This window comes from Micropterus salmoides, unplaced genomic scaffold, assembly GCF_014851395.1.
Source record: "Micropterus salmoides isolate LMB-PRFRI ecotype aquatic unplaced genomic scaffold, ASM1485139v1 Ms_hic_scaffold_19, whole genome shotgun sequence".
NCBI lineage: Eukaryota > Metazoa > Chordata > Actinopteri > Centrarchiformes > Centrarchidae > Micropterus > Micropterus salmoides.
The window spans coordinates 18,461,864-18,486,917 of NW_024041039.1; the positions used below are offsets into that span (position 1 = coordinate 18,461,864).

The 25,054-nt window shown below is 40.3% G+C and overlaps 5 protein-coding genes across 9 annotated transcripts; 3 read left to right on the forward strand and 2 right to left on the reverse strand.

The window, feature by feature from the left end:
- The first annotated feature begins 1,638 nt into the window (after positions 1–1,638).
- LOC119909945 (protein FAM181A-like) lies at positions 1,639–3,375 on the forward strand. Its single transcript, XM_038728233.1, has 2 exons — positions 1,639–1,976; positions 2,101–3,375. The coding sequence occupies exon 2, from the start codon at positions 2,161–2,163 to the stop codon at positions 2,944–2,946; it is 786 nt and encodes a 261-aa protein (XP_038584161.1). The 5' UTR covers positions 1,639–1,976; positions 2,101–2,160; the 3' UTR covers positions 2,947–3,375.
- asb2b (ankyrin repeat and SOCS box containing 2b) lies at positions 3,324–13,702 on the reverse strand. 4 transcript variants are annotated; one of them, XM_038728224.1, is made up of 9 exons: positions 13,643–13,702; positions 8,404–8,587; positions 5,849–6,018; positions 5,567–5,722; positions 5,209–5,454; positions 4,954–5,125; positions 4,144–4,738; positions 3,896–4,049; positions 3,324–3,745 (listed from the first exon to the last, which is right to left on the reverse strand). In XM_038728224.1, exons 2-9 carry the CDS (start codon positions 8,523–8,525, stop codon positions 3,615–3,617), a joined length of 1,746 nt encoding a protein of 581 aa, XP_038584152.1. In that variant the 5' UTR covers positions 8,526–8,587; positions 13,643–13,702; the 3' UTR covers positions 3,324–3,614. The 4 variants fall into 4 exon arrangements, with proteins under 4 accessions (XP_038584152.1, XP_038584153.1, XP_038584151.1 ...); XM_038728225.1 differs by lacking the exon at positions 13,643–13,702 and adding an exon at positions 9,091–9,329 and having other exon boundaries at positions 8,404–8,584; XM_038728223.1 differs by lacking the exon at positions 13,643–13,702 and adding an exon at positions 9,091–9,329.
- On the forward strand, positions 12,262–15,277 carry si:ch1073-416d2.4 (coiled-coil domain-containing protein 42 like-2). The gene is made up of 9 exons (XM_038728231.1): positions 12,262–12,579; positions 12,689–12,734; positions 12,901–13,077; positions 13,180–13,337; positions 13,422–13,504; positions 13,638–13,810; positions 13,895–14,005; positions 14,086–14,202; positions 14,277–15,277. Exons 1-9 carry the CDS (start codon positions 12,473–12,475, stop codon positions 14,454–14,456), a joined length of 1,152 nt encoding a protein of 383 aa, XP_038584159.1. The 5' UTR covers positions 12,262–12,472; the 3' UTR covers positions 14,457–15,277.
- A 1,747-nt stretch (positions 15,278–17,024) lies between these two features.
- On the forward strand, positions 17,025–19,550 carry LOC119909946 (ubiquitin thioesterase OTUB2-like). Of its 2 annotated transcripts, none has more exons than XM_038728234.1 (6): positions 17,025–17,117; positions 17,246–17,326; positions 17,426–17,544; positions 17,630–17,714; positions 18,457–18,648; positions 18,741–19,550. In XM_038728234.1, exons 2-6 carry the CDS (start codon positions 17,246–17,248, stop codon positions 18,945–18,947), a joined length of 684 nt encoding a protein of 227 aa, XP_038584162.1. In that variant the 5' UTR covers positions 17,025–17,117; the 3' UTR covers positions 18,948–19,550. The 2 variants fall into 2 exon arrangements, with proteins under 2 accessions (XP_038584162.1, XP_038584163.1); XM_038728235.1 differs by lacking the exon at positions 17,025–17,117 and adding an exon at positions 17,145–17,163.
- Positions 19,022–25,019, reverse strand: ddx24 (DEAD (Asp-Glu-Ala-Asp) box helicase 24). The gene is made up of 9 exons (XM_038728221.1): positions 24,471–25,019; positions 23,373–24,253; positions 22,801–23,274; positions 22,561–22,714; positions 20,791–21,306; positions 20,113–20,188; positions 19,790–19,978; positions 19,575–19,704; positions 19,022–19,479 (listed from the first exon to the last, which is right to left on the reverse strand). Exons 2-9 carry the CDS (start codon positions 24,247–24,249, stop codon positions 19,208–19,210), a joined length of 2,688 nt encoding a protein of 895 aa, XP_038584149.1. The 5' UTR covers positions 24,250–24,253; positions 24,471–25,019; the 3' UTR covers positions 19,022–19,207.
- Between the last annotated feature and the right edge of the window lie 35 nt (positions 25,020–25,054).

Genomic DNA, 25,054 nt, shown 5'->3' on the forward strand with positions numbered 1-25,054 from the left:
TTATTCTTCCCTGCACATCAGTGTTTATTATATTATTATATATTACTTATTTTAGCTAACAAAATGCTAACCATGGAAAGTTCCATAATGGATTTATCTTGGGTAGCTTCTGCCAAGAAGGCAGTACGCACAGGATCGGAATTTAATTGTATTAGAGGTCCACGGGGGTTCTGCTAAATAGCTATAGATGGATATACATTTCTGTTACAGAATGCAAACATGGTGAGGAATGGTGGTTCATTTGTTTGTAACATCACTGTGCATCACTGAAGACCCCAAACACTTCCTGGCTGCAACCTTTCCTGAGTGCAGTTTGCATGTTCACCAAAGATATGCAAGTTAGGTGCATATCTTTGGTGCACACATGCAGCAGTTAAAGTAACACCTTAACTTGTATGTTGGTATGTCTGGCCGGTTCCCATTACCCTCTTAAACTGGACAGGTAAACATAGAAATTAGTAAAATTTTCAGAAGTTCTATAAATCAGCTCAACCCTCCAAATATCCTGAAAGGATCAACAAACATGCCATCCACCTGTCTTGGCACAAGGACAGAGACACTTTGTGGGATTTATGGATGCCACTATGCTTCCTCTCTCTCTCTTTCTCTCTCACTTCAAAAGCACATGAGTGGGGTGACAGGCCACAGGGGAGGGGGGCTCCATTGTTAATTGGCCTTTTCAGCTGAACAGAGAGGTGAAGGGAAGAAGAAGAGAGGAGAACAATAGGGGCCCACTGCCTCTCCAGGAAAAGGGGGATGCACCGCCTTAAGAGATAGACCAATCAGAGCCTATATAGACCTGCGGGGCTCACCTCAGACAACCCCAAACTGAGTGAATGAGGCAATCAATCATGTAGCCTGCAGCTCACTCAAAATAAATGGCCTGTAGCCTTAATGTAGACTGCAGAATATTTTTTAAATTATCTGTCCTGCTGCTATAGTGGTTCAGGGGATATGCCCTGAAAGCAGCATAGTGCACAAGCACGAGGTGTTACTTAACAGACACACTGTTTCCTCACATCTCACTCTGCGGTTCAATGGGACGATAGGTAGGCCTACTCTTTTCTCACTTCAATAAGGGGATGAAGCTCAATTAGCATTTCACAAGTCCCCTTTTCCTCCTCCATTGCAACATTCCCCGCGGAGCCCCTGCTTTCTCTGGGGATTGTCCTGTTTTGGGCCCTTGTTGCCGTGCCGTTGGCAGGGTGACAGTATTCGAGTGTGCAAACTTGTGCTATTGTCCGCGGGCCAGAGGGAGCCATGGAGACCCCATAATATGACACAGGAAAATGTTTGCTGATGGCAATTCTATGGGCTTTGTCCGACTCTTTCTCCTTCATGACGACTCGATTTAAGTCTCTAAATGTTTGACTACAAATGCAGGAGTGCTATCCAGCTCCTTTCCCTTTGTCCCGCGAGGTTTGAATGAGTAATTCAGCCTTTGTGTCGCTCGATTGAGGGGGCAAACAGAAAGACAAGATTCTTGAGCGTTCAAGCCCCTTTCCATGGTTATGCACTCTTTAGATCCCCCCCTCACCAAATCCTACAGCTGACATCAGTCTTGGGGAGGGTATCAGGGGGTATCTATGTTACAAACTCAACGTTAACAGCTCCAGAATAAATTTACAATGCTTACCTATTTCAGCTGAATTTGCACTTATTTTTATTCATGCACACTTTTAGGAGAGGATTGGCCAACGCGCCGAATCACAGCGTAGGAAAAATATCGCATCCCCTCAGCTGCTTTTTCCAGATCTCCATGACAACAATTTGCAATGGTGAAGAATTCGATACCGGGACGCTTGGAGGCTGATTGGGGTGCATTGTGAGGGGCCTGGGGTCGCTGATTGGTTCAAGGAAAGCACCATAACTACAAGGAGTTTATATTCATTCAACTTGTTGAAGTGCTCCTGCTGCAGCCTGGAGAGAAGTCTGTGCTTGGACTGTGGCTGCGAGAGAGACTGAAGTCAGCAGTGGTAGGTCATTACTATGAAAGAAATATATATAAATTGAGAAGCTTTCAGTGCTGGCTTGAGGGCAGAATTCCTGAGTAATGCGCAATTACGCGAAGTCTAAATGTGTTTTCTAATTTTCCTTTAGATCTGGATGGTGGACTATAAGTTATAACATGGACTGATTTGATCAAAATCTTTGGCAAAGATGGCAAATGCAGATAGTGAGGTCAAGACGTTGCTGAATTTTGTGAATCTGGCATCCAGCGATATCAAAGCGGCCTTGGACAAGTCTGCTCCGTGCAGACGCTCTGTGGACCACAGGAAATATTTGCAGAAACAACTGAAGCGTTTCTCTCAGAAGTACTCCAGAGTGCCAAGATGCCACACGCTCAGGTCTGCTGAGTATGGGTGCACCAAACCGGTGGGAACAGCTCACCAGAGGGTGAAGGTCGCAGAGAAAGCCAGTTTGGATGCTCAAGGTGTGGAGAATATGGGGAGCGTTGTAGAGCAGGTGCCCATGAGGAAACGTCAACTACCTGCCTCATTTTGGGAGGAACCGAAGTTGACCCCAACTAAGAGGGAGCACTCACATTTAGGATTGAGAAAGAACCACACGGGCCCATCTGAGGGCAGTGAAAACGAAAAGAGGAAAAAGAGTTATGATGATGATGATGCTGCAAAGGCCACTATGTCTGCGTCCAGTCGACGCAGCTCTGCGGACAAAGAGACGCTGAAACTGGACCTGACCTCTCATCACTGTGTGAGTGTTTGCGGCTGCTGCCCCTTTCAGTACCACGGACACCAGGTCCTCCACAGTCACATTGTTGTCCCCCATCCGCCTCTGGGAGTGTGGAGCAAAGCAGCAGGGACCCAGACAGAGAGACCCGAGCATCCTTATGGACAGAAAATTCACACGCACGTTGTGGTCAAACCCATACCGACCAAACCATCTGTCCCTTCACCGATCTTCAGTGTGTTTGGATTCATTTAATTACCTTACTAATGGACCAGTCACACAAAAAATGTGCAAATAGGACTAATTATTTTCATTTTGTGTTTTACACAGACAAATCTTTCTTTCTCTCAGCATTTCTACATGAGACACCTTCTTAAGCACTTATTGGAATGCTTCATCTATTTTTATTGTTTAAATCTAAAGGACTAAGTTGCACTTGCAGAATAACTTCAATACTGTTCAAAGGTGTCCACTTTTAGGTGTCTACAGAGAATGACTGTTCTTTTTTTAAGTACCAAAAGTCATGCAAATGAATGAAAGCATCCTGTTTTAGTTTTCTCTTTCGACTGTGAGAATAGAATATGGGACATAGATTGCTTTTTTCTTTGTCCAAGGAATCTTTGATAGGCGCATTTGAAAAAATGACTTTTATTTTTAAATAAATGATTCAACTTCCCTAAAGAACTCCTTTGGGCATTAGATCATTTTCACTATCACCGAGCATTTCTGTGAAACTACAAAACAGACAGATTAAAGAAACTTAACATTAGATTGCATATAAATAGCTATTTTATACATAGAGAACAGCTTTGAGAGGAGCATTTACAGATTCAAAACTTTAGATACAACTAAAAAAAGAAACACAAAATGATAAATTTAGTCGCATCTCTGATGCCTATAATGCTTGACGTTAATTTTAAAAGTCAGTCAGCCAAACTCAGGTATCTGATCAGTCTGTCCGGCAGAGGTAGACTTGTGAGAGATTTCAGTCTGTGTCTCCCCATTTGGGTCCTAATCCTCAATCTGCAAAGGTGTAGCAGTGGACGAGGTGACACTGTTGACAAGAAGAGAAACGACAAAGAGGATTTGCATATTTGTAGACCTCGTTTGTGTTGAATGCATGTGTGAGGAAGTGAAAAGACAGAAAGAGACATGTTTGCATGTTAGGATGTAAGTAAATGATGAGATTTTTTCTGATACGTACATGACTTCCTCTTAACAGCGAGCCATTCTTCCCGGCTGTCCAGTTGTTCAGTGAGCTTACTGCACAGCTGAACATGACCAACATGCTCCAGCAGCAAGTCTATAATTGGTCCTGCCCACTTACACATAACTGATGTTGAGATCCACTCACAGAACTGGAGAAGAAAATCAGAAACAAAGCTAAATTATTCATAAAGAACATTCAGTCATTGTGAAATCCATTAGACTATTTTTGATTATTATTCACACCTGTAATGCCCTTTCTGGTGGCTCACTGCAGTTTAAAGGTAACATATTGTCATTCTGCAATCCATTGCCGCCAGTTCTTATAGGGGATCCTCCTGATGTTGGGTGAGGGGCTCTGCCATGTGTACAGCTAAAGCAGGAGAGGGCATCACAGCCATTGTCCAGAAGGCACTTGAGTAGAGGCAGATTATTCATGCAAAGTGCAACAACGGCAGGGAACGTAGTAGTATTAGCCGCCATTCTGGCATTGACATCGGCCCCTCTCTCCAGCAGTAATGACACAGTGCTGACACAGCCCTGCCGTACGGCCATTAGTAGAGGACTGATTGGGTCCAGGCTTAGACTAGCGCCGGCGTTCAGTAACACCTCTGCTGTCTCGGTGCTGTCGTTTGCTATAGCAAAGTAGAGGGCTGTTGCGCGCCGATCAGCATACTGGATAGAGTGACTGTGGGCCAGTGTGGCGTTTACATCTACACCTGTCTTCAGTAGCACAGCTGCCACTGTGTGTCTGTTGTGCTCTGCTGCCAGGTGCAGGGGGCTGATACAGCAGTGGCGGAGCCTGGCTCGACTTGTCACTGAGACAAGCAGGGACACAATCCTGGACACAAAGTGAAGAGGTTAATAACACAAAACACACAAAGACAACAAATACAAAGCAGTTTCTATAACTCTTAGTCTAGCTCTGTTTACAGTAACCACTCTGTGGTCCATTCTGACCACACATTTTGTATCTGAGCACTTACATCTTCATCAATGTTTTCTATTATAACATTACCTAATTAACAAATTTCTAGTTCAAGTTTCTAAACTTACTCATGGTGTCCATATTGGGCAGCAACATGCAGCGGCAGCAGTCCTGAGTTAGTGGGTTTGTTGGCATCGGCGTTTTTAGCCAACAGCACTGCAACGCTTTCCTTATGGCCATTTTTACTAGCCTCATGCAATGCTGTGACACCATCACACATGTACATGTTCACATCTGCACCTAAAGAAAAGCATTTGTTCTTTAAAACATTTAAAAGGGGATCAGAAACATGACAAGGAGGGACATTTTATGCAGGAAAGTACCTTTCCCTATAAGGTAACACAGTGCCCTCATCTGTCCGCGCTGAGCTGCTACAATGAGTGGTGTGATGCTGTAGGTATTAGGTGGATTGATTGAGGCGCCGGCTCTTATTAGCATCTCACAGATCTCTGTGTTGTTCCTGGATACAGCCTCATGGAGGGCTGTCCAACCCTGACCACACCGTTGGTTCACAGTGGCCCCACAGGACAGAAGGAGGCTCACCATCTCCACATTCTCCAACTCACAGGCTACAGAAACAGACAGGACACTGAGTCATTTCTGTCAAATGCCTGGCTGATATACACTTATCCATACTTTCTAAATAGTTCTGCTGTATACAGTTGAATTTAACAGCTGTACCTTTGTACAAAGGGGTTTCTTTGTTCTTGCTGCAGATGTCAGGGTCGGCGCCTGCCTCCAGAAGGCACCGCACACATGACAAGTGTTCACAAGACACTGCAAGCAGTAAGGCCGTCTGCTCCTGCAAGGTACGTTTGTCTACTGAACCTGGATGGGCTGGAGCATAAAATATAGGCATCACACTAACCAGTTGCCTGACTTTTGAAAATATACATCCTATAGTATCACACTGAGCCAATGCACAGAACAAATGCACCCTCAATAATACTTTCAATGGCATACCTCTCAGTAAAGTCTTCAAGCACTCTGTCTGTCCACAGAAAGCAGCATCATGCAGAGATATCCAGCCATCTTTGTTTTCCTTCAGCAGGCTGTGAGGAGCAGATGTGGCCAGATCATTAACAGCCTTAACATCCCCTCTCCTGATGGCAAAGACCACGGGGTCAACATCCCTTGAAAGGAGAAAAAACAAACCACTTACACTTAAATTTGATTAAGGGTAAACTTAGACAGACATCAGCACTGTTCGGGGGCAGCAGTTCTGATGCAACCATGGACCTTAAATCTTTAAATTTAGGCGATTACTTGATGTTAGGGGGTCTATGTAACCTAAATAAGCAAATAATACTGTAGGATATGTTATTAATGAATTAAGAATCAAGAATCAAGATTAAACACATCTTACTCATATTCTTCTAGTTACACAGAAGACCTCAGTCGTGCACAAGGACCCCACCACACGCACGCGCACACATACAAGCAGCCTCTGTGTCTAACACCACAACAAAAGACTCACTCCGGCTCAGACGTGACGTCGCTCTGACTGTCCCCTCTCCTCCTATCTCCTCGCAGTCGCGGCAGAACATAATTACATTTACCTCCAGCATTACGGAACTGAGATAAGTATTCAGAATAGCTGAATTTCGTCATTACTGATGATAGATTTCACGGCAGTGTTTCCACACACGGCGCGTCGGCGGAGCAGCGTGCGGCGCCGAGCGGGGCTCAGCTGTGCTCTCTCAGATTATTTTGGGACCGTATTGTCAGGCCGCAGGGTGACGGGTTTACCCATATATGTCAAGAGACTCAGTCATCCAGAGATAAGGCGAACAGCACTGGAGATAATGCAGTACTAGCCGAGATGTCGTTATTCACATGAAGCCTTTATGTCATTGGCTGGTTTGCACATTAAACGACCAGATAATAAAAAAGCACTAATCTTAAAGGGGACTTGTTGGTATGAATAATAAAACAAGCAATAACAATGACTATTACAGAAGAATAAAGATAGATCCACCACAATTCATGAGTTACTATTTACTTTTGAATGCCACAACTGAAAATAAACGGACTAGCCTACATCTTACTGTAACCTGGGCTACAGCCAGGATTTTAGAAATAGCTGGTGTATTCCCATTCTGTAAAACTTTCTGATATAATTTGTCGTGGACATTTTCTTTATTAATTTAACAGGGCAATTGTATTTTCAGCAAATTCAGTGCCCCAAAGTGATGGTCTAGAAGCTGTTTAAAAAAAAAAAAAAAAAAAAAAAAAGAGTAGCATCACTTCAGTTTGCTGTCCTGGATCCACAAAGCAGCACACTGCTGAAGTGGATCCGTAGAGAATCCATTTTCATCTAAAATATGAGAATCATGCCTTTAAAAACCCATCATATTCAATTCAAATCCCCAGAAACAACACTGAAGTTGTTACCTCTGTGCCCTCAATGATGGCTACAGGCATGACCATGACCTCTGTTCGGGATATTTTTACACCACAGAATATGAAATCATTTTATATCCCCTTCTAAGAAAATTATTTCCCATCATATCCCTTCTAAAATGTTCAAAATGAAGTCCTATTGAGGGAACTAGTGAGCAAATTATGTCATAACTTAAAAAAAACGGTTTTTAGCTTTGGCTGCATTTGTCTGGGAGAACTATGACACCTAATAAAAGATTCCTTTCCCTTTAAGACCACCAAAGTCACGTGGGCACAGTAACATAAGTATTCATGTTCATGACCTCTGAACTTCATGTGTCTAAACAATTGCACCTGATAATGGCTTGTAACGGACTCACTAAATCATGTTCAGCGGGCGGTATTTTCTCCACAAGAGGGGGGTGTTTTGTGGCTGACACACATGACACATCTACAGGAATTTAAAGTCAAAGCAGCAGATATGTACATTTCACTGTCACCTCTTACTGATGCAGAAAGTAATATCTGCTGCACTCTTGCAGTCCACCTGCAGGCAATACCTATTCAAGCTGTGGTTTTAGATGTAAAACATGCTACACACTAGCTGAAATAAATTTTTTTTATAATAATGTAATGTCATTTTGTCCCCTTTCACTTCCAGAGTATGTTAACTACTCTAGCTTGTTGCTCTAAACACAAATGTTAGATTATAAACTATTTTTTAATCTGATTTTATCATTTATTTCCCTCACATGACCCAGCTTTAACTTTACACTTATTTCCAGGCACTCCACCATAAGGGGAGTTTTTTTATGTCACATGTTTAGTCACATGTACTGAACCTCACATATTTAAATAATTTCACAAACACCCAAGTTTCTATATAATTTTCCTTTCTGTTTGTTTTAACAACAATTTTTGCTGATCAATTGTAGTACAAATGTATAACCATTGATTTATGTAGAACATGACCACTGTCATTTTTAACCACATAAATAACTAATTTCAACATTTCAAAGGGATTACTCAGGGATCCTTTTATTATAACACATTTGCAAAGGAAAATCTCATGGGCATGTGCATACTTTATATTACCTCTTGTAAAAAAACTGCCTCATAAAGTAATGTTTTCTCACCTGAGCAAGATTACTCTAGAGTTGGCTGAAGTGTGGAGACTCAGGGAGGAGACAGCCAGCCTGTCTTTGATATCACTGTTTAGTCTCTGGTAAAGAGATCTGGATGTGTTGACTGCAATCATCGCAGAAGGAAGTGTGTTGTCTAGTCTGAGGACCTGGACATCCAACAGTGCTCTGCCGTCTTCTTTATATAGCAGTGATGAGGATGATGATGATGATCCAGACCAGAAGATTAGAAAACCAAAGTCACAAACACTAATAGCAGCAATTGTAAAAACAGGTACAAACACGTACTATACAGTCATTCTGTATGAATTAGAGACCAAGCTCGTTTGACAGAGCTGAAGTCCGCACTGGCAGACATCAGAGAGCTGCAGCTCAGGCGATGAGGATAGATGCCTTTTAAGGGCATGTTCAACTGTGTTTGATTCCACTTGATTCTGCTGTTCCAGAGACAACACTGATGTGAGGTCGTGTGTGGTGCTACAGTGAGTTATGCAGCAGAAATATGACATTAGAATAACACATAAAGCTGGAGTTAGTTTATTTGCTCAACTATGACCCTGCTTAATCGTTTAAGAAAATACAGTTGAAGATGAAATGCACAAATACATACTGAGAGAGAAATAGGAGAGATGTGAACACATTTGTATATTTTAAAGAAGTATGAACCATAATTCAACTCACCACGTGACAGTGTTCCTGGTTCCTCATTCACAGTTGCTTTAACATTAAAAATGTGTTAGTCCACTTTTATAACACGATCTAAAATCCTTCTGTTCTATCAGCTCTTACTGTGACATGACAAAGTGTGAAAATGTGCTTGAGGAGAACATAACAATGACAGCTGATTCTCTGTTTCACAATCACCTCGTCGGAAGTGTGTGTGAAAAATGCTTCCTGCATCTAAACTGGAAGTAGTCTCTGTTTTTATAAACAATCATATCTTTTTACAGCTGGAGGAACGAGTCTAGGTAGTCTAAATTTCTGTGCAGCTTCAACAAAGACAAACAACGCTGAAAGTTGCCCCATACTTTGATTCCAGCTAATGCTACAAAAAGGCCAGCTAGCACCCACAGTTTAGTTTTATGTTCAGTTGAAATGTGACAGAAAAATGCAGACACAGCAAAGTCACTATACATTCATAAAAATAAATCCAAAGCACGATCGTGGCACCATGTAGCTCTAATCAATCATCAAACTAAATATGTAAAATATAATATGTAGATTGATGCTAGTGCATGTGTTTCTGTCAAACGATTAAAAAATGTTTCCTGCCTATATCATTAACATTCAAACTAGAAGATATGAAACCATATTGATCCCTCCACCTTCATTAATTTAAATGGAGTGGACAAAATATTAGAAACACCTGTATAGCACAATACAATTAAACATCACTACTTTCAGTCTCCACAAGGTTATTGAATCAACACCTCTAAGAAAAACTGAACATTACAACTGTCACAAAGGTAGGGCTGTTGTATAACACGATAAGAGAGAATAGTGGAACTTCTGTGAGGTGGTATATAATTGCAACAAGGAATTTTTCCTCTGAACATTACTAGCACTTCTGCTTTCTGTTTATACAGTAATTATAGATCTTTTATCTCAAGCTGGTCTTAGCAGGAAATGCATGCAGTAGGTGACACTTTTACCATTAGGAATGTCTCTGCTCCATTTAAGTGTCTTAAGTGTTTTTTTTTTACAGCAGACATTTTGACTTGTCATTGCAGGTGTGATTAATAACCACAGATCATAACTTGTATCAGCAACTTTTGTCAGTGAGCAGACGTACACAGGGCCTACTATTATTATCCTGCTATCTCTTGGCAAAACTAATTTGAATGCCACACTCATTAAATTAACATGTCATTTTTCTGTTATGACATATCAAAAAAGGTCTGTTAAGTCTTGTATTTCTCTCATATGTCCCCCTCCATTCAAAGACGTGTTTTGTTAATTGTTACTTCACTGTGCAGAATGCTGTATGTGCAAAGTTTGACACATTCATCTGCTAAAAGAGGAACGTTTCTCTGTGCTTACGTCAAATCTGAGTTTAGGGTTACATCTCTTATGAGCATGACTGCGGGATATCACAACTAGTTTGGAAACCAATCATGGTTCAATATGCAACTTACACAAGGGTGATGTGGAAACAAGAAAACCTCAGAGCACACACACTGGGAATGGACGTTTCAATGAAGTAGACACCTTGCATTCAACACTTAAACTTTTGAAATTAAAAATATGAGCATATTCAAAGATTCCGGACTTTTCAATGAGGGGGAAGAAGGCTAGTAGATGCAATGTAAAAAACAAGTTAAGTTAACTTTTTTTGTCTAAAAAAACTTATAGGACACAAATGATCATTTAGAAACAAACTATTTCTTTAGGCCTATGTCTAAAAAACATGAATGGAGATCTTAACCTTTTCATGCATGGTGTCCACATCTGTGGGCAGTTAACTCCATTTTATGATAATATATCATGGTTATGTTCTCCGAGCCACTTGAGGACAGTGTCAGATGATTGATAACAATATTGTAAAAGTGGTTCCCATCTTGTATTCCAAATATTCATTGCTTGATGACCCCATCAATCCAAGACTAGTAGTGATGGCCATTTGCTAAATGCCTCAGGCAGATCTGTACAAAACTTTTAAAGAGATCAATCGAGGTAAAAACAAAATAGCCCTAGTATTATGTACAGTAAAGTATGACTGATGTTTTTATAAATGTTTTATAAACTAAAATGTAGTTTTTATGCACCAAATATCAGCTGTCCATGTATGTGGACGTCATGCAGTGGAGTCAGATAGCATTAAGTCATTAAGTCTGATTTCTGTAACCTGCTAGTATATCTATTCCACTTTTTTAAGGTGATAAATTGTATTATAATAACACTTTTAATAAATATAAGAACATAAATAACAATGCATAGTGGATATTAAAGCATTAAATGGCAACATATGATGGCTTTGCAGGTTTTCACATGAAATAAGAATAAGTAGCCCTATTGTACTCAGTTTAAACTAGAACTATGTAATTGTTACATCTGGGATGTTGATATGTTATTACCGAGATGATTCACTATGAAGTTAGATAAGGATCAAAGTATGCTACTGGGTTTCCGCAAACATGTCACTACAGTTATAAATACTACAGTAAGTGTTTTTCCTCTGAAATATGTGTTTTTATGTAAAGCACACTGAATTGCACATGTGTATGAAATGCACTCTATAAATAGATTTGTCTTGCCTTTTAGTTTTCAATAATTGAGCTTAAATACATACAATAACATGACATAAAAAACATAGGCCTAATAGCTATTCCATATTGTCAGGTGTGGCATTTTACACCTTTGTTGCATTGTGACCACATACCTGGACAGTTAAACAATCTAAAAATAAAATTTTGTCCAAAATATATAAAAATAAATAATAACAATAAAATAAACAAATGGATTTCCATTTTAGCACAATGTTGAGTGATAAAAACAGGCTATTCTTTAAAAAAATCTAGGTAGGCCTAATGTTTTTAATAATTTATGCATGAAATGTTAATGGAAAGTTGGAAAGCAGGAGCCTTTTTTATTATGCTTCTATTAGGCTTTTAGTATCATTCCATATCAATTGTCAGCCATATCTCACAGGTAACGTCGGCAGAGAAGCAGAATTTATCATGTGAACTGAGTTGATAACTGTGCATCCCAAACCTGATCTGGACTTGAGGCAGCAGCAGTCCATTGTTTGCTCCTCTGTGCAACTTGGTTCACGGGAACCAGGCCGGAGTGGGCGCTCTAAATGTTCTGCTCCTCTCAGACCTCTAACGATCTCATTTCTATGCCTCTCTTCAGTCAATAAAACTGAACCGCCTCCTCGGCAGTTGCCACGGAGAAACGATCCCGATCCATTCCCTGTTGTCTCGTCCGCGTTTCCCTGACAACGTCTACACAAATCCAGGAAAACATCCGGAAAAGACCCTCTGGTCATTCCTTGGATCTTCCGTACGTGGAATAACTGCAGGATTTGGTTATTACTGGACAATAGCTTATATTTTCTAAAAACATGACGACTTCTCCCCTTCCTGTCTTGGATAACAGCGACCCTCGTCTAAAACTGACGGTGGAGAACAGAAAAAGAAATATTTTTGTAACACAGTCGGAAGACACCAGGTTTGCCAGTGCTTTTATTAGCCTATATAAACTTCCATTCTCTTTAAAACCCTTTTATGAACGTTTCTATTGAATAGCGTTGTTATTACAAAATCTATTTTCTCCTCAGACATAAAAAGCAGGAAAATGTCAACTACATACCTGTTGTAACAGAGGTAAGTAAAAAGGATTTGTTTTCAACCTGTGGAATTAAGAAATAAAATTTATAAATACAGAAAATTAAATTTTTGTTGCCTGTGATGATGACTCACTTTGTAGGATCTTTTAGTGCATGAAAAGCCTTTGTGTTTATGCAGCTAATTGTATTTTTCACATGTGCAGACTTCAAGCAGAGTCCTTGAAGCAGGAGTGAACACTTTGCAAAAGACTCTGGTTCTGAAGAAACAGGCTGAGTTGGATGAGGTGGACAAGCAACTCGCATTCAAACAGCAAGAGTTTAAGAGCTGCTTGGAGGCTCTAGCTCAGAGAAGGTCTCAACAGGAAAAAAAACAACAGCAGGTGACTTGAAACCACCCAAAATTACAACACAAGAATGAGGGAGTGGATTTCTGTCACTGGCAGCGTCCTAAAACAGTTTTCCTTTGGGGTTTGTTTACCCAGACTAAAGAGAGGGCGATTAAATTTGAGAAGTTTGTGGCTGAAAATGAAGTGAAGCGACGCCGAGCGCTGAAGAAGTATGAGGCTGCACGGGAGCAGAACATATCGAAGCAGAGAGAGATAGAAGATCTGACAGAACAGCTGAAACAACTCCGGAACAGGTAACAACTTTAAACCAAAGCCTTCATATGGTAATACTGAATATGTCACATTTGACCTCAGATTTACCATGTCTCAACTCACAGACAGCATGTTTTAAAGGAGAGAATGGCAAAATACAAAATCTATGAGGACTACTTGATGAAAACACTGGATTATCTCCCCAGCAGTAAGTTCAGAACTGACATGTGTTGCATTTCATGAGTGACACCTTTACATCTACCTGTTCTGCTCATCCTTATGAGTTATTTACACACTGGCTGTAAGATGGACCAAACTGCACAATATATATTTTTTTTCAGTTTACCTTGATAATGGGTCTGAATCTTTGGTTATGCCCATTATTCGGCGCCATGAGACCCTGTCCATCACCCACCAGGAGCTGCTGCAGCGATTGGGGCGTCTGGAGGATGAGGTGGAGCAGGGCCAGCGACTACTGCAGACCATGAAGCAGGAACACAGCATTAAAAAATTGGTCAGACACAGATATTCACTGCAGTTTTTCTTAATTACCAGTGCTTGAAGGAACAACGTATTCAAGTTTTTGTGTGTGTGGCAGTTGATCAGTAAGGAACTGTCTGAACTCCAGAGTGAGTTGGAAACCCTCAAAGAGAAGAACAAGCAGACAGAGGTTAACCTGCTGATGGAGCAAGGCCTGTCCAGAGTGAAGGTGTGCCTTCAAGATTATGAGTTGGCAATGACCCTTAGCTTATTTGCAGATAGGAGTTTTGATATATACTTATCACTCAGGTTGAAGAAGTGGGAACTTTGCTTATGGCCATCAACAGCCTTGCAGAGCAGTGTTATCTACCAGCATATGGACCTCTGGAAAACATGAACATACTGACAATGATGGACATGGTGAAGGTAAAATCTTCATAAGTTGTTGTTACTATGCTAATAATTTAAGCTCCTTGACCTAACCACAGATTTGATTTCAGGAGTACATTGTGGACAAGGCAGACACAGAGAAGAGAGCAAGGAGACTGATGGAGTCAGGGTCTGCAATGACGAGTAGAACAGCTCTGACAGACAAAAAAGAGAGGGGATCAGTGAAAAGCATCGGCAGTAAAATACAAATCAAAAGTAAAGTCAGCAGAAAGAGTGAGACAATGAGTTGATGTACAACCTTTAGATCTCAAGTTTGTTGTGTCAGAAAGTTCATTTTTGACCTTGGAAGTAGTAGTTTGACAATAGCTTACTTTTGAAATGTAACAGAACATGACAACATGAAGACTGTGAGATGCAGTGGACATTTTAGATATTTTTGTTGACATTTAAGAGTTGTTTGACTCATAAATTGTGTGAGTTTGTGTAACAGAGGCTCAGTGTTCAAAACTCTTTATGGAAAATCCTATACACCAAATTTTGCACTTTTATTCAGCTTTTTAAAAATTTTGACCATTAGAACTTTTGTATTTGTGCATTTTTACTCTGTGTATCTCTGGAATGGAATAATTGTTGCATTTTAAAAATAAAATGCTCGCAATCAAATAATGCAGACAGACAGCACGGAGTTATCAAAATGGAGTGTGACATGGTATGTATGCAATTTTCTTAGATTTTGTATTCATTACATCTTCATATCTTATCTTATATGGAGTTGTAGACTGTTGAATAGAGAGTGTGCACTTGTGACAGTTTGCCCCATTGGCAGGTAAATTGTCACACTGCATTGGGCAAGTTGTCACACTAGATTATCTAACAGTTAGAACACTTAGGCACAACGTCTTTCTTTGAACTTTAAAATCAAACGTTCTCTGGAGTGCAAATAGATCTATGGTAATTGAATGTAATGCTGCAGATAACTTGCTTAAATGCATAACTTCTTAACTAAACAGATGTGGTGTTTAAACAGGCCTGAGGTGCAAGCATCGCAGGCCCATTTGTTGCATTTGACACACTTAAACCACGTCTTCTTTGGAATACTGTATGAAAATAGCTCCGCATAGATGAAGTCAAAAGAGATGTCAGCAGCTTTTGATCGATTTGTTGTTCAACTTCACCTGCCTGGCTGCCTTTAGCATCATGTCAAGTGGTGTAATCTCTCTGTCTTCTGCTGATAATTTTCGTCCTTCCTTCAAAAACACATTCCTCCTTGCAAATAATAATTACAGGCTTATTTGTGTACTACCCTTGTTGCCTAACTAAATTAATAACTGAATGATGTAGTGTGTGTGTGTGTGTTTGTTTGTGTGTTTGTTTGTTTGTATCTACTAACACACTACATGCCTACAGAACAGGAAGTTGAACAAAATGGCTATTTGATTTTTGACATAGAGCCTCTAGTGTTGGGAGTTATGAGCAGTGTGACAACTTACACACGAGACAACTTACCCTGCTCTCCCCTACAGTAAATATAAAGTAGTAGATAATCTTTCCTCTTGTATCACATCATATCATGCAGGGCCAAGTGTTGCGCACATGTGCATTTCCCATTCTGCATCTAAACACCAAATGTTAGCAGCAAAGCAAATTCTGGGCTGCTCCATGTTGTTCGACACTGCCATACAGGTTTTCTTACAGCGTTGTAGTGCAGACAGTGATCACCATTTGATCACCAACTAGCTATGATGTAATGCTTCTCCTCTCGACAGTGCAGCTGAAGCAGCAAAACACGTTAATCCTTTTATTAATTCATGCATGGTGCAAGTAAAGTGATTTTAAAGGCGGGCACGTCTGGGTGTAGAGGTTTTGATCGATTCATATTGCCCCTGTTTGATGACTGAAGTTGATGACTTGTGATGAATATTTGATATTTTATGATCCTGTAATGTATTATTTATTTTCAATGTAAATTGTTATGTTTTTTAATCTGCAATCCTGTTAATTGTGCTGCTGCCTGTCCTGGCCAGGATGCTCTTGTAAAAGAGATTTTTAATGTTTTTTTAAAGATTTTAATCTAAGACTATGTGGTTAATTAAAAGGTTTTAATAAAAATAATAATAAGAAGAAGACGAAAAAGAAGAAGAATTAGTATTTCATTAAAGAGAAAGGGTACCTCCAATGGACTGTTTGACACCTATACTTTCAGGGATTCCAAGCACACCCACTTACTGATGACCAGCGGTGGACAGTTACATTTACTAGTAGTAGCCCAGTAGTACATTTATTCAAGTATTTTACGTAGTAGACAGTTTTGAAATACTATTACTATAGGCTACTATTGAGTTTTTCCATTTGATGGAGGAAATATTCAACTTTTCATTACACTGCAATAATGTGACAGCTTTTATTTGTTACTTTGGAGATACACATCAACACATATGATGCATTATTGTATATAAAATAGTTAAAATTAGCCCCACTTCGACCTGATAGGTTGAAATACAGTATAACAGTGTGATATTTTAGGTACAATTTGCTTAATCGTGAGTAAGATTTTGAATGTAGGATTTTACTATTAAAGTATTTTTTAAAATTTTTTAAATTTTTTTAATTTTTACAGTTAAGTAGGCTATTGCTAATTTGACTTTGCAGTAGCCTAGAAGTAACAGGGAGAAGGCTAACCCACAATAATAGGCTAATGTGACTAGCCACGTTTTGAGCTAAAACATGTTACACTAGTTTCTATTTTTAGAATGATTCTTCGGCTCAATGACTTTTCGTTTACAAAAAGTCATTTACAAAGGCATGCCTCCAGCATTAATCAAACTATGTATTCTACTGTCCCTTTAACACGAACACGTGGTACCTGCAAACATCCGGTTTGCAGAAAAATGGAAATACAATTGCAACAATGTTTTGACACACAGCGTTGACGCACGGAGTCTTGCCAAATTGTAATTACGCTTTCATACATCGTTTCCATGTTGTTGAAATGCGGAGGTAACGTTATGGCGTGTGGCCAGCCGACGCTTGAAACTGCTGTTTGGTCTCGTAGTCAGTAACGCTGTTTGTTTGTCGACAGATGGAGGCTGGCTGTCTTGTCTCGTCCAGGGAGGACATTTCTTCGCTGTTTCCTGAGCTAACGCCGGGTACCAAATACAAAGTAGGCAGGGGTGGGTTGGTGTACTGCTGGTGGGCATAGTTATCCCTCTTAACTCAACGAATCCACCATATATTAATCACACCCATTGTCCTTTGTTAGGATTTAAGCAGCCAGTTTTCCTCCGTCAGACAAGTGAGCGGGGATGGGAACTGCTTCTACAGAGCCCTCTGCTTCGCACACTTGGAGTCAGTCCTACACAATGCCAGGGCTTTGCAGAGGTCAGTTGTCGCCATCAAAGCCATTTGTCCCAACTGAAGTCACTTCAGATGTATAGTGGCGTTGTCTTATTGGTTTCACTTTCAGGTTTAAGGAGAAGATTATTCAAACCTGCCAAGACTTGTCTTCTGCGGGATTTCACGAGAGTTCCTTCAAACACCACCTCAACACAGTAAATACTGCGTTTCATTTTACAGTCACACCATTTAGGCTATTTCACCTAAAAGATAGCATTAGGTCTTTAAAATAAATGACAGGCTTAGATAAGAACGATAAGGTAATATATAGATAGATGGATAGAGAGAGAGCAATGGGAATCCGAAATCACTGTAGGCAATGTCAAACAAGAACAGGAAAGTTAGGCAAAAGACAAGCCAATTTAAAAATTGGAAAAAAAGGTAGGCCTACACAAAGCTATGACAAAAGTGACCTGGGACCTATTTGTACGATACACTCAAAATTCCATGTTGGGCCTTTGGGTAGTGTATAGTACAAGATCGATGCAAGTTATATCTAACTCAACTCAGTTTTCTAAAATCTTACTGCATAACGTCATTTCAGTCACAAGTTATCTTCCAGAATGCAAAGTCACTTTTCTAATATAGCCTACTGTTATTGTACTTGAGCCTGCCACAGTCAGTCCACCATTTTAACTAAAACATGCAGATTTTTAAAAGTAAAACATTCTGTATATTTAGAGGGATAATTTGTAACCATCTGAAAATCTCACGTTCATGAATGAGGTAAGTACTTACACATAGCTCCTTGCTGTGTGTGATTAATCTGGTAGTCCAGTTATTAATAAAGTGCAGCGAATGAAATCAGATTATACGAGGCACACATGTACAATTAGGAGCAAGAGCTTTTGTAATACCAATGACTGGAAATACCTAATTGCTGCTGTTCCCATGAAGGTCGTAAATGTAGTTGAGCAGTGCCAGGCTGATGAGCAAGAAGAAAGGCTGCTCAGGCTCTTCAATGAACAGATGACCTCCGACAGCGTGGTGCAGTATCTCCGGCTGCTCACGTCGGCACACCTGCAAAACCATGCAGACTTCTTCTGCAACTTTGTGGAGGCACCCAATCTACAAGCCTACTGTCAACAAGTTAGTAACAAGTTGTTGCTGCCATCTAGTGAAAAAATTCTCAAGGAAATGCAACTGTCAAGTTTGGTAATGTCGGTGTTGTCTTCATTCAGGAAGTGGAGGCCATGGCGATGGAGTGTGACCATGTGGACATCTTAGCTCTTTCACAGGCCCTGGATATTTGCATTCACATAGTCTCCATGGAGGGTGATGAACAGCAGTTGGCTCATCACATCATTCCAGAGGGTGCAGAACCCTCCCTGCACCTCCTCTTCCAAACGTCACATTATAACATTCTCTACCCACGACCTCAACACTGACCAGTGATCCAGTGGGACTCAACTCAGGAATATTGACATAGGTTGAAAAAAAAAATCCCAGCTGGGCTTTAAGACACTTGTGAAAACAGATTTTTATAAAATCTTGCAGTGTACAGCGTATTGAACGACATCTGGAAATACAATTTTTGCACATTGTGCAATAAGTATATAAATGATTTGAAATGAATTTATGTAAACAAACAATTACATAAATCCTGTCAAAGATGGACTTTTTAAAACACACATTCCCCATTAACATGTCACTGCTGCTGTTTTTTCTTCTGCTTTTTCTGCTGTGGTGGAACCCCTTTCTTTAACTTCTGTTTCTCCTCCTGTATTGAAATCCTGGTAAGGGCACTTTCCATCCCTGCTAGAGGCATGTGAGGCACGGAGAGCTTTCCCATTTGAGTGGGATACTTGGTCTTTGTCACGTTCTTGAATATAGGCTGGCAGATCAAATGCTTCAAATGCTTTTTCATCCCCTTTACTATCTTCTGCTGCTCTCTGTCACCGTCCTCATCCTGTGCTCTGCCTGTGGAGATAGATTGCATATTTAGTTGTCTGTATTTGAACATTTTAAAATAAAGTGAAAACACTACTGGAGATTTTGTGCTGTGTTGGTCTAACCAATTAAAAGATCATCATCCAGGTCCACCTCCAGGGCCTCTGCTGCTTGTCTGAACCAGGAGTTGTGGTGCTTCTCTTTGCTATTGTGGAACTCAATCTTCTCTATCTGTCTGGCCAAGTTCACCCGTTCCTGTGGAGGAACACACTCGACAATCAAAAATATTAAATATAATCTTCAACGTCCCATAAAGACAGGACCTAATGCTGGGTCTCACCTTGATTGCTTCCATGCATTTGATCTCTATAGGGAACATGGGAAGGTCCTCATCCTTCCCAAGGGCCTTGTAAATCTTTTTGAAGTTCATCATGTCATCTGGGCCTATTAGCAGCAAACTGAGACCCTCTTTGGTGGCTCTTGCTGTTCTGCCACTCCGATGGACATAAGTCTCAGATGTCCTGGGAACCTGGTTTGGGTTACAGTTAAACAGTACCCCTCGTTTTTCATAGGTCACAATTAATATGTTTGAATAGAAGTACTGGTATAAACTTTTTTTTTTTTGTTTAAATAAATAAATATGGAAAAGTCAAAAAAACTTACCTGGTAGTGAATAACATGCTGAACATTGGGGATATCCAGTCCTCTTGCTGCCACATCAGTAGTCAGTAGAACACAACTGTAAATAAAATTTGAAATTTAAGCGCTGTAAGGAATATGACAGTGAGCACGTGGCTACTACTTATTACAAGAACCAAACAAATAATCTGAGCTTAAAATACATATCTCAGTGTGTTTTATTTATATTATAATTCTACATTTTTTGACTTCGATTTTTTAATTTATTTTATTTTTTTAACCAAGGGAGACCTTGCCAAGATGGTAGCAACAACAGCGCGAGTACAGGCAAAGAGCCCTCAAGTTATTTCTCCACTTTGAGTGAATAAGCTCTTCCCCATTAAACCCCACCCCAAAAAAATTGAATATCTTGCTTATTTTAATTGGCGAAACTACTGTGATTGCAAACTTATAACATAAATAAATAAAATACATAACATAAATAAAATCAATATATAATGATGAATGATAAAACTCTCCATGATGGAACTGGATATGGGAAACATAATCCAGAGCTCTTCGCACATACCTGATAAAACCTTTAAGCCTGTAATTGCAGGTAACAGGTTTTTATTTTTCATCATATGTACACAATTACAAGATTAAGTCCCATTCTAAAGAAAATACCTTCAGAACGCTACTCTAAGTGTGTGCAAAACTTACCTCTCCCTCTCAGCAAACCTTTCCAGGTTTTTGAGGCGTTGTTTCTGGTGCATGTTGGCATGAAGCGGCAGAGGAGTACGGTCCAAGATAACCAGCAGGGAGTTCAGTCTCTTGATACATTCTATACTGTTGGCAAACACCATGGTGCGGCCAGGATACTGGAGCAAAAAGTAGTAAAGGTAGAAGTCCTTCTCCTCCTTCTGACAGTGGATTCGTGTCTCAGTCAGGGTCTCCACAGTTGCCTCCTTCCTGGTCAGGTCAATGATTTTGGGTTTGGACTTGATGCCCACTTTCTCCATGAGAATTTCCAGCTGGTTCCTCTGGTCCAGATTCTTCTTCTTCTTCTTCTGCAGGAGGCGGGTGGGCAGGCTGCGAGCCATGGTCAGTGTGGCCGAGAACACAAATGTTTGCCTCGTGGGATTAAAGTGCACGGTGTTCAGCATCTCCAGCAGACTCTCCAGCTCTGCAAAGTGGCCTCTTTCAATCATGCGATCTGCTTCATCAATGACCAGGCACCTGTGGAATAACAACTGAGAGCAGTTAATAAAAGGTAGCATGAACCAGTGGTACCAGTTTAGCTTTCAAACATTTTGCTGCTGCCTCTGCCATTTGTTTGACAATGACGGCACAGGGACCCTTCCTACAAATAACAATAATGTGCATGGTCAATGCTAGGTGTCTCTGCTTTCACTGCTGGTTGTACTTATGCTGTGTTCACACTGAAAGCGAATCCAGCATTTGAGTGGCTTGATTACATACAAAATAAATGCAAAGAGGCAAATTCGCTCCGGGTGGTGCAGAAGATGCGTTTGTTGCGACATTCGCAGGACAAATTTGCATAACGCTATGCTGCGAAAGCCTATCAGCGGTGAGACTGTCTGGACGTGCTGGACTACTACTTCATGTTTATATAGAAAAAAACGGACAAAACTGGACATTGCTTAGCAAAAAGAAAGCGAGGAAGTTGAACTACCTGGTGAGTTCAGAAAATATGCGTGTGTAACTTTATTCTAGCTATCGTTGTACTTTACTGTCAACAAGTTAGCATAGCATAGCCCTGATCGATCCAAACTCCATTCAGAAAAAAAACATTTAAAAAGTTGTTGTCCTGCTGACTTGCTGACAGACCTGACAAGGCATTAATTCATATGTCTAACAAATCGGCATCATATTGTAGTTATTTTGGTATCAGTTTGATCTGTTTATTGCAATTAAATGCCAACAAAATGTTTACTTTGGGTTCACATAGCTGCAATATTCGCAGGTTGTGTGTGTGTGCTTATCTCGTTGTGTGTGAACACTCAGCAGTTGTCCAGCGATAAAACCTGCGCAAGGAAAGCGTTATGAGGATTAAATTTGCGGTGTATGTGAACACAGCATTAAGGCTATGTGATGTTAATCAAAAGGCATGGATATCTTGGATTGTTTCTTCTTTATACCATTCATGCATAATTTCAGAGCATTTTAGATGCAGTATATATTTTATCTGTGTTTTACATCTTGTATAGAAATGGGCTAATATGGCCCCTCCTGACTGGCCTGTAAAAATCCAAACACGCTCCGTATTAATGTTTCACTCTAAATATGAACATGTTGCGGTAAAAAAAACATTTATGGCCATCCACCGACCTTTCACTGGCTTTGTGTTGTGATGATGTGATCATAACAAATAAAAAATTCTGATTTCCAAATTATTGTAATTCAAAACTCTTAATTTGTACTGATTACTGAACTGTATAGTTGGTCAAGGAGGTGTGAAGGGTGACCTACCTGAGCTGTCTCAAGTTCAGCAGATGTGGATGCCTCTCCTTGATCAAGTCCCACAGACGTCCTGGAGTGGCAATAATGATCTCTGGTCTTCGCTTCAGCATCCTCCTTTGTTTCTGTTGTGCCATTCCACCCACCACTATCGCCGTTTTGATTTCTGCACAACAGCAACATTTCAGTATCTAGACATTAATAATTCTGTTAAATTAATTTTAAAACATTTTTAAAACTTGAATGACTTACCAGAGAATTTTGCGACAGCGTCAATATGGTGCTTGACCTGAACAGCCAGCTCCCTGGTGGGGGTAAGCACCAGTCCAAGCAGAGGCTGACTCCGACTACCAACAGGGTTTTCTTCCTCTTCAGCGGTGGGCTCAAAGTCAAAATCTGCATTTTCGATTACTTTAACACACCTAAGCCTCTCATCATCATCATCTTCTTCATCTTCACCGTCATGTTCATCTGTATCATCTTGATCCTGCTCTGTGATGCTTGCACCATCTTCTTCCTCAGACTTCACGTCGTCGTCCTCGTCTTTTTCTATTGTGGGTTCAGCTGTGTCTCCTGACTTTGTGGACTCATCTACAGATGGTAAATACAAACTCACCACCTCTCTGGTTGGTTCTGTGCTGTCATCAACAGGCCTTTCTGAACCAGCCCTCCACTCCAGGATAGTATGGATCATGGGAATGCCAAAAGCCAATGTCTTCCCACTTCCTGTAATGACATGCTTACATGAGCTTCACATGTGGAAATATGAGGACAAATTGGTCCTTATTGGACCAAAAGGTATTTTATATTCTTGACATTCTTACCTGTCTCTGCCGCCCCCAGGATATCCATACGATCTCTGATAGCTGGAGGCAAAGCCAGGGCTTGAATAGGGGTTGGTGACCCAAATCCAAGACTGCTCAGTGCCTTCAGCACAGGGGAGGGAACAAACAGGTCCTTCCATGCACTCACATCAATATTTTTGTCATTAGAGCCATTAAGTGCTGCATTTGTCCAATTCTTTTGCTGCTTTTTGGGGAGTTTTGTCACTTTATGTTGAGCTGATTTTTCTTTTTCTAGAGTCTTAAGTTCTGATGGAGACTCCAGGTTTGGCTGTTCTTCTGGGACTGTATCTGTTTCTTTCTGCTCCTTCGGTTTCTTTTTCTTTTTGTTCTTCTTCTTTGCTAGTTTTGTTTGGGCATCAGGTTCTGAGCTAATGGCTGCATGTGTTAATGTGTCTTTTTTAGCAGCTCCACCTTCATCTCTCTCCCCACCTGCATCCTCCTGTGTGACTTCTGCAGAAATTTTACCTGGTTGGGCTGACTCCTTTGCAGCCAGTTTCTTATTTTTCTTCTTCTTTTTGGCGTTTTTCTTGGCTGGTTCAGCTGATTTATCTCTCTCTTTGGTCGCCGAGTCTACCTTCTCTCCAGCCTCCTCTCCCTCGCTGGCTTTTCTTTTCTTCGTCTTCTTTTCCTTTTTCAGTTCTTGTGCTGCTTTAGCTGCAGCCTTCTCGGAGTCTATCAGACTGTAATTTGTCAGCTCTTCAAAACACACCAGGCCCTCCAGGCCCTCCTCGGAGAAGAGACTAGGATCAAGTTCTATGGCTTTCCATTTGCCTTTCACATGGATACTCCGTTTGTCCTTTTTCTTCAGCCCGAAGGACATATGCTTATTTTTCGTCTTCATCTTCTTTGTCTTCATTTTCCTACAAATAAACACACTAACCAGGTTACGCCAATATGTTGCCTCCCATAAACTGCGCTGTTAAAAGTGTATGAAGTTAGCTAGTAGTAGCAGCTGGGTGCCGAGGCTCTGTAACTACATTTAAAATGCACGTAAATATAACAGATTCGATTGGCTTGGAAAACCATAAACAACTCTACAATAAGTAGAAATAAAAACACATATTTAAAAAGTACTACCTTGACCGTCTGTGGTTTCTTGAAATGACAAAATAGTGTTACAAACGATAACATTTACGCATGACACGAGGAGGCAGCCATGACAGTGCCGATCACATGGTTTGAAAAACTTTATTTGACAGTCTATGGGTTACACACACACACACACACACGCACAGTGAAGTCATGTAATCTAACATGTACACACTAAACTGGCATTAACAAGTACTTCCTGCAACTATTTGTCCTGTCTATCAATCAAAATATTTTAAAATCTTCTATTTGAAATGATCTGGTGATCATCTTCATAAAGTCAGAAATTAATACAACTCAGACAGAGTAAAACTAATTTGACTGAGCTCAATGTTTGAGCTAGGACACACATCTAATTAAGACAGCAAAGGTTCACAGGCCATCTACATACAATTATAAATGTAAATAGTTAATTTGTTAGTGGTTTTCAATCAAGTCTGGAGTTTATCATGTTAACATATTTTTAATGGTTGTTGTCCAAACCCCATAAATAGGACCTTATTGGAAAGTGGTACTGATGTATTTGACTGAAAACAATTTATTAATTTACTCATTATATGGAAAGTGATACA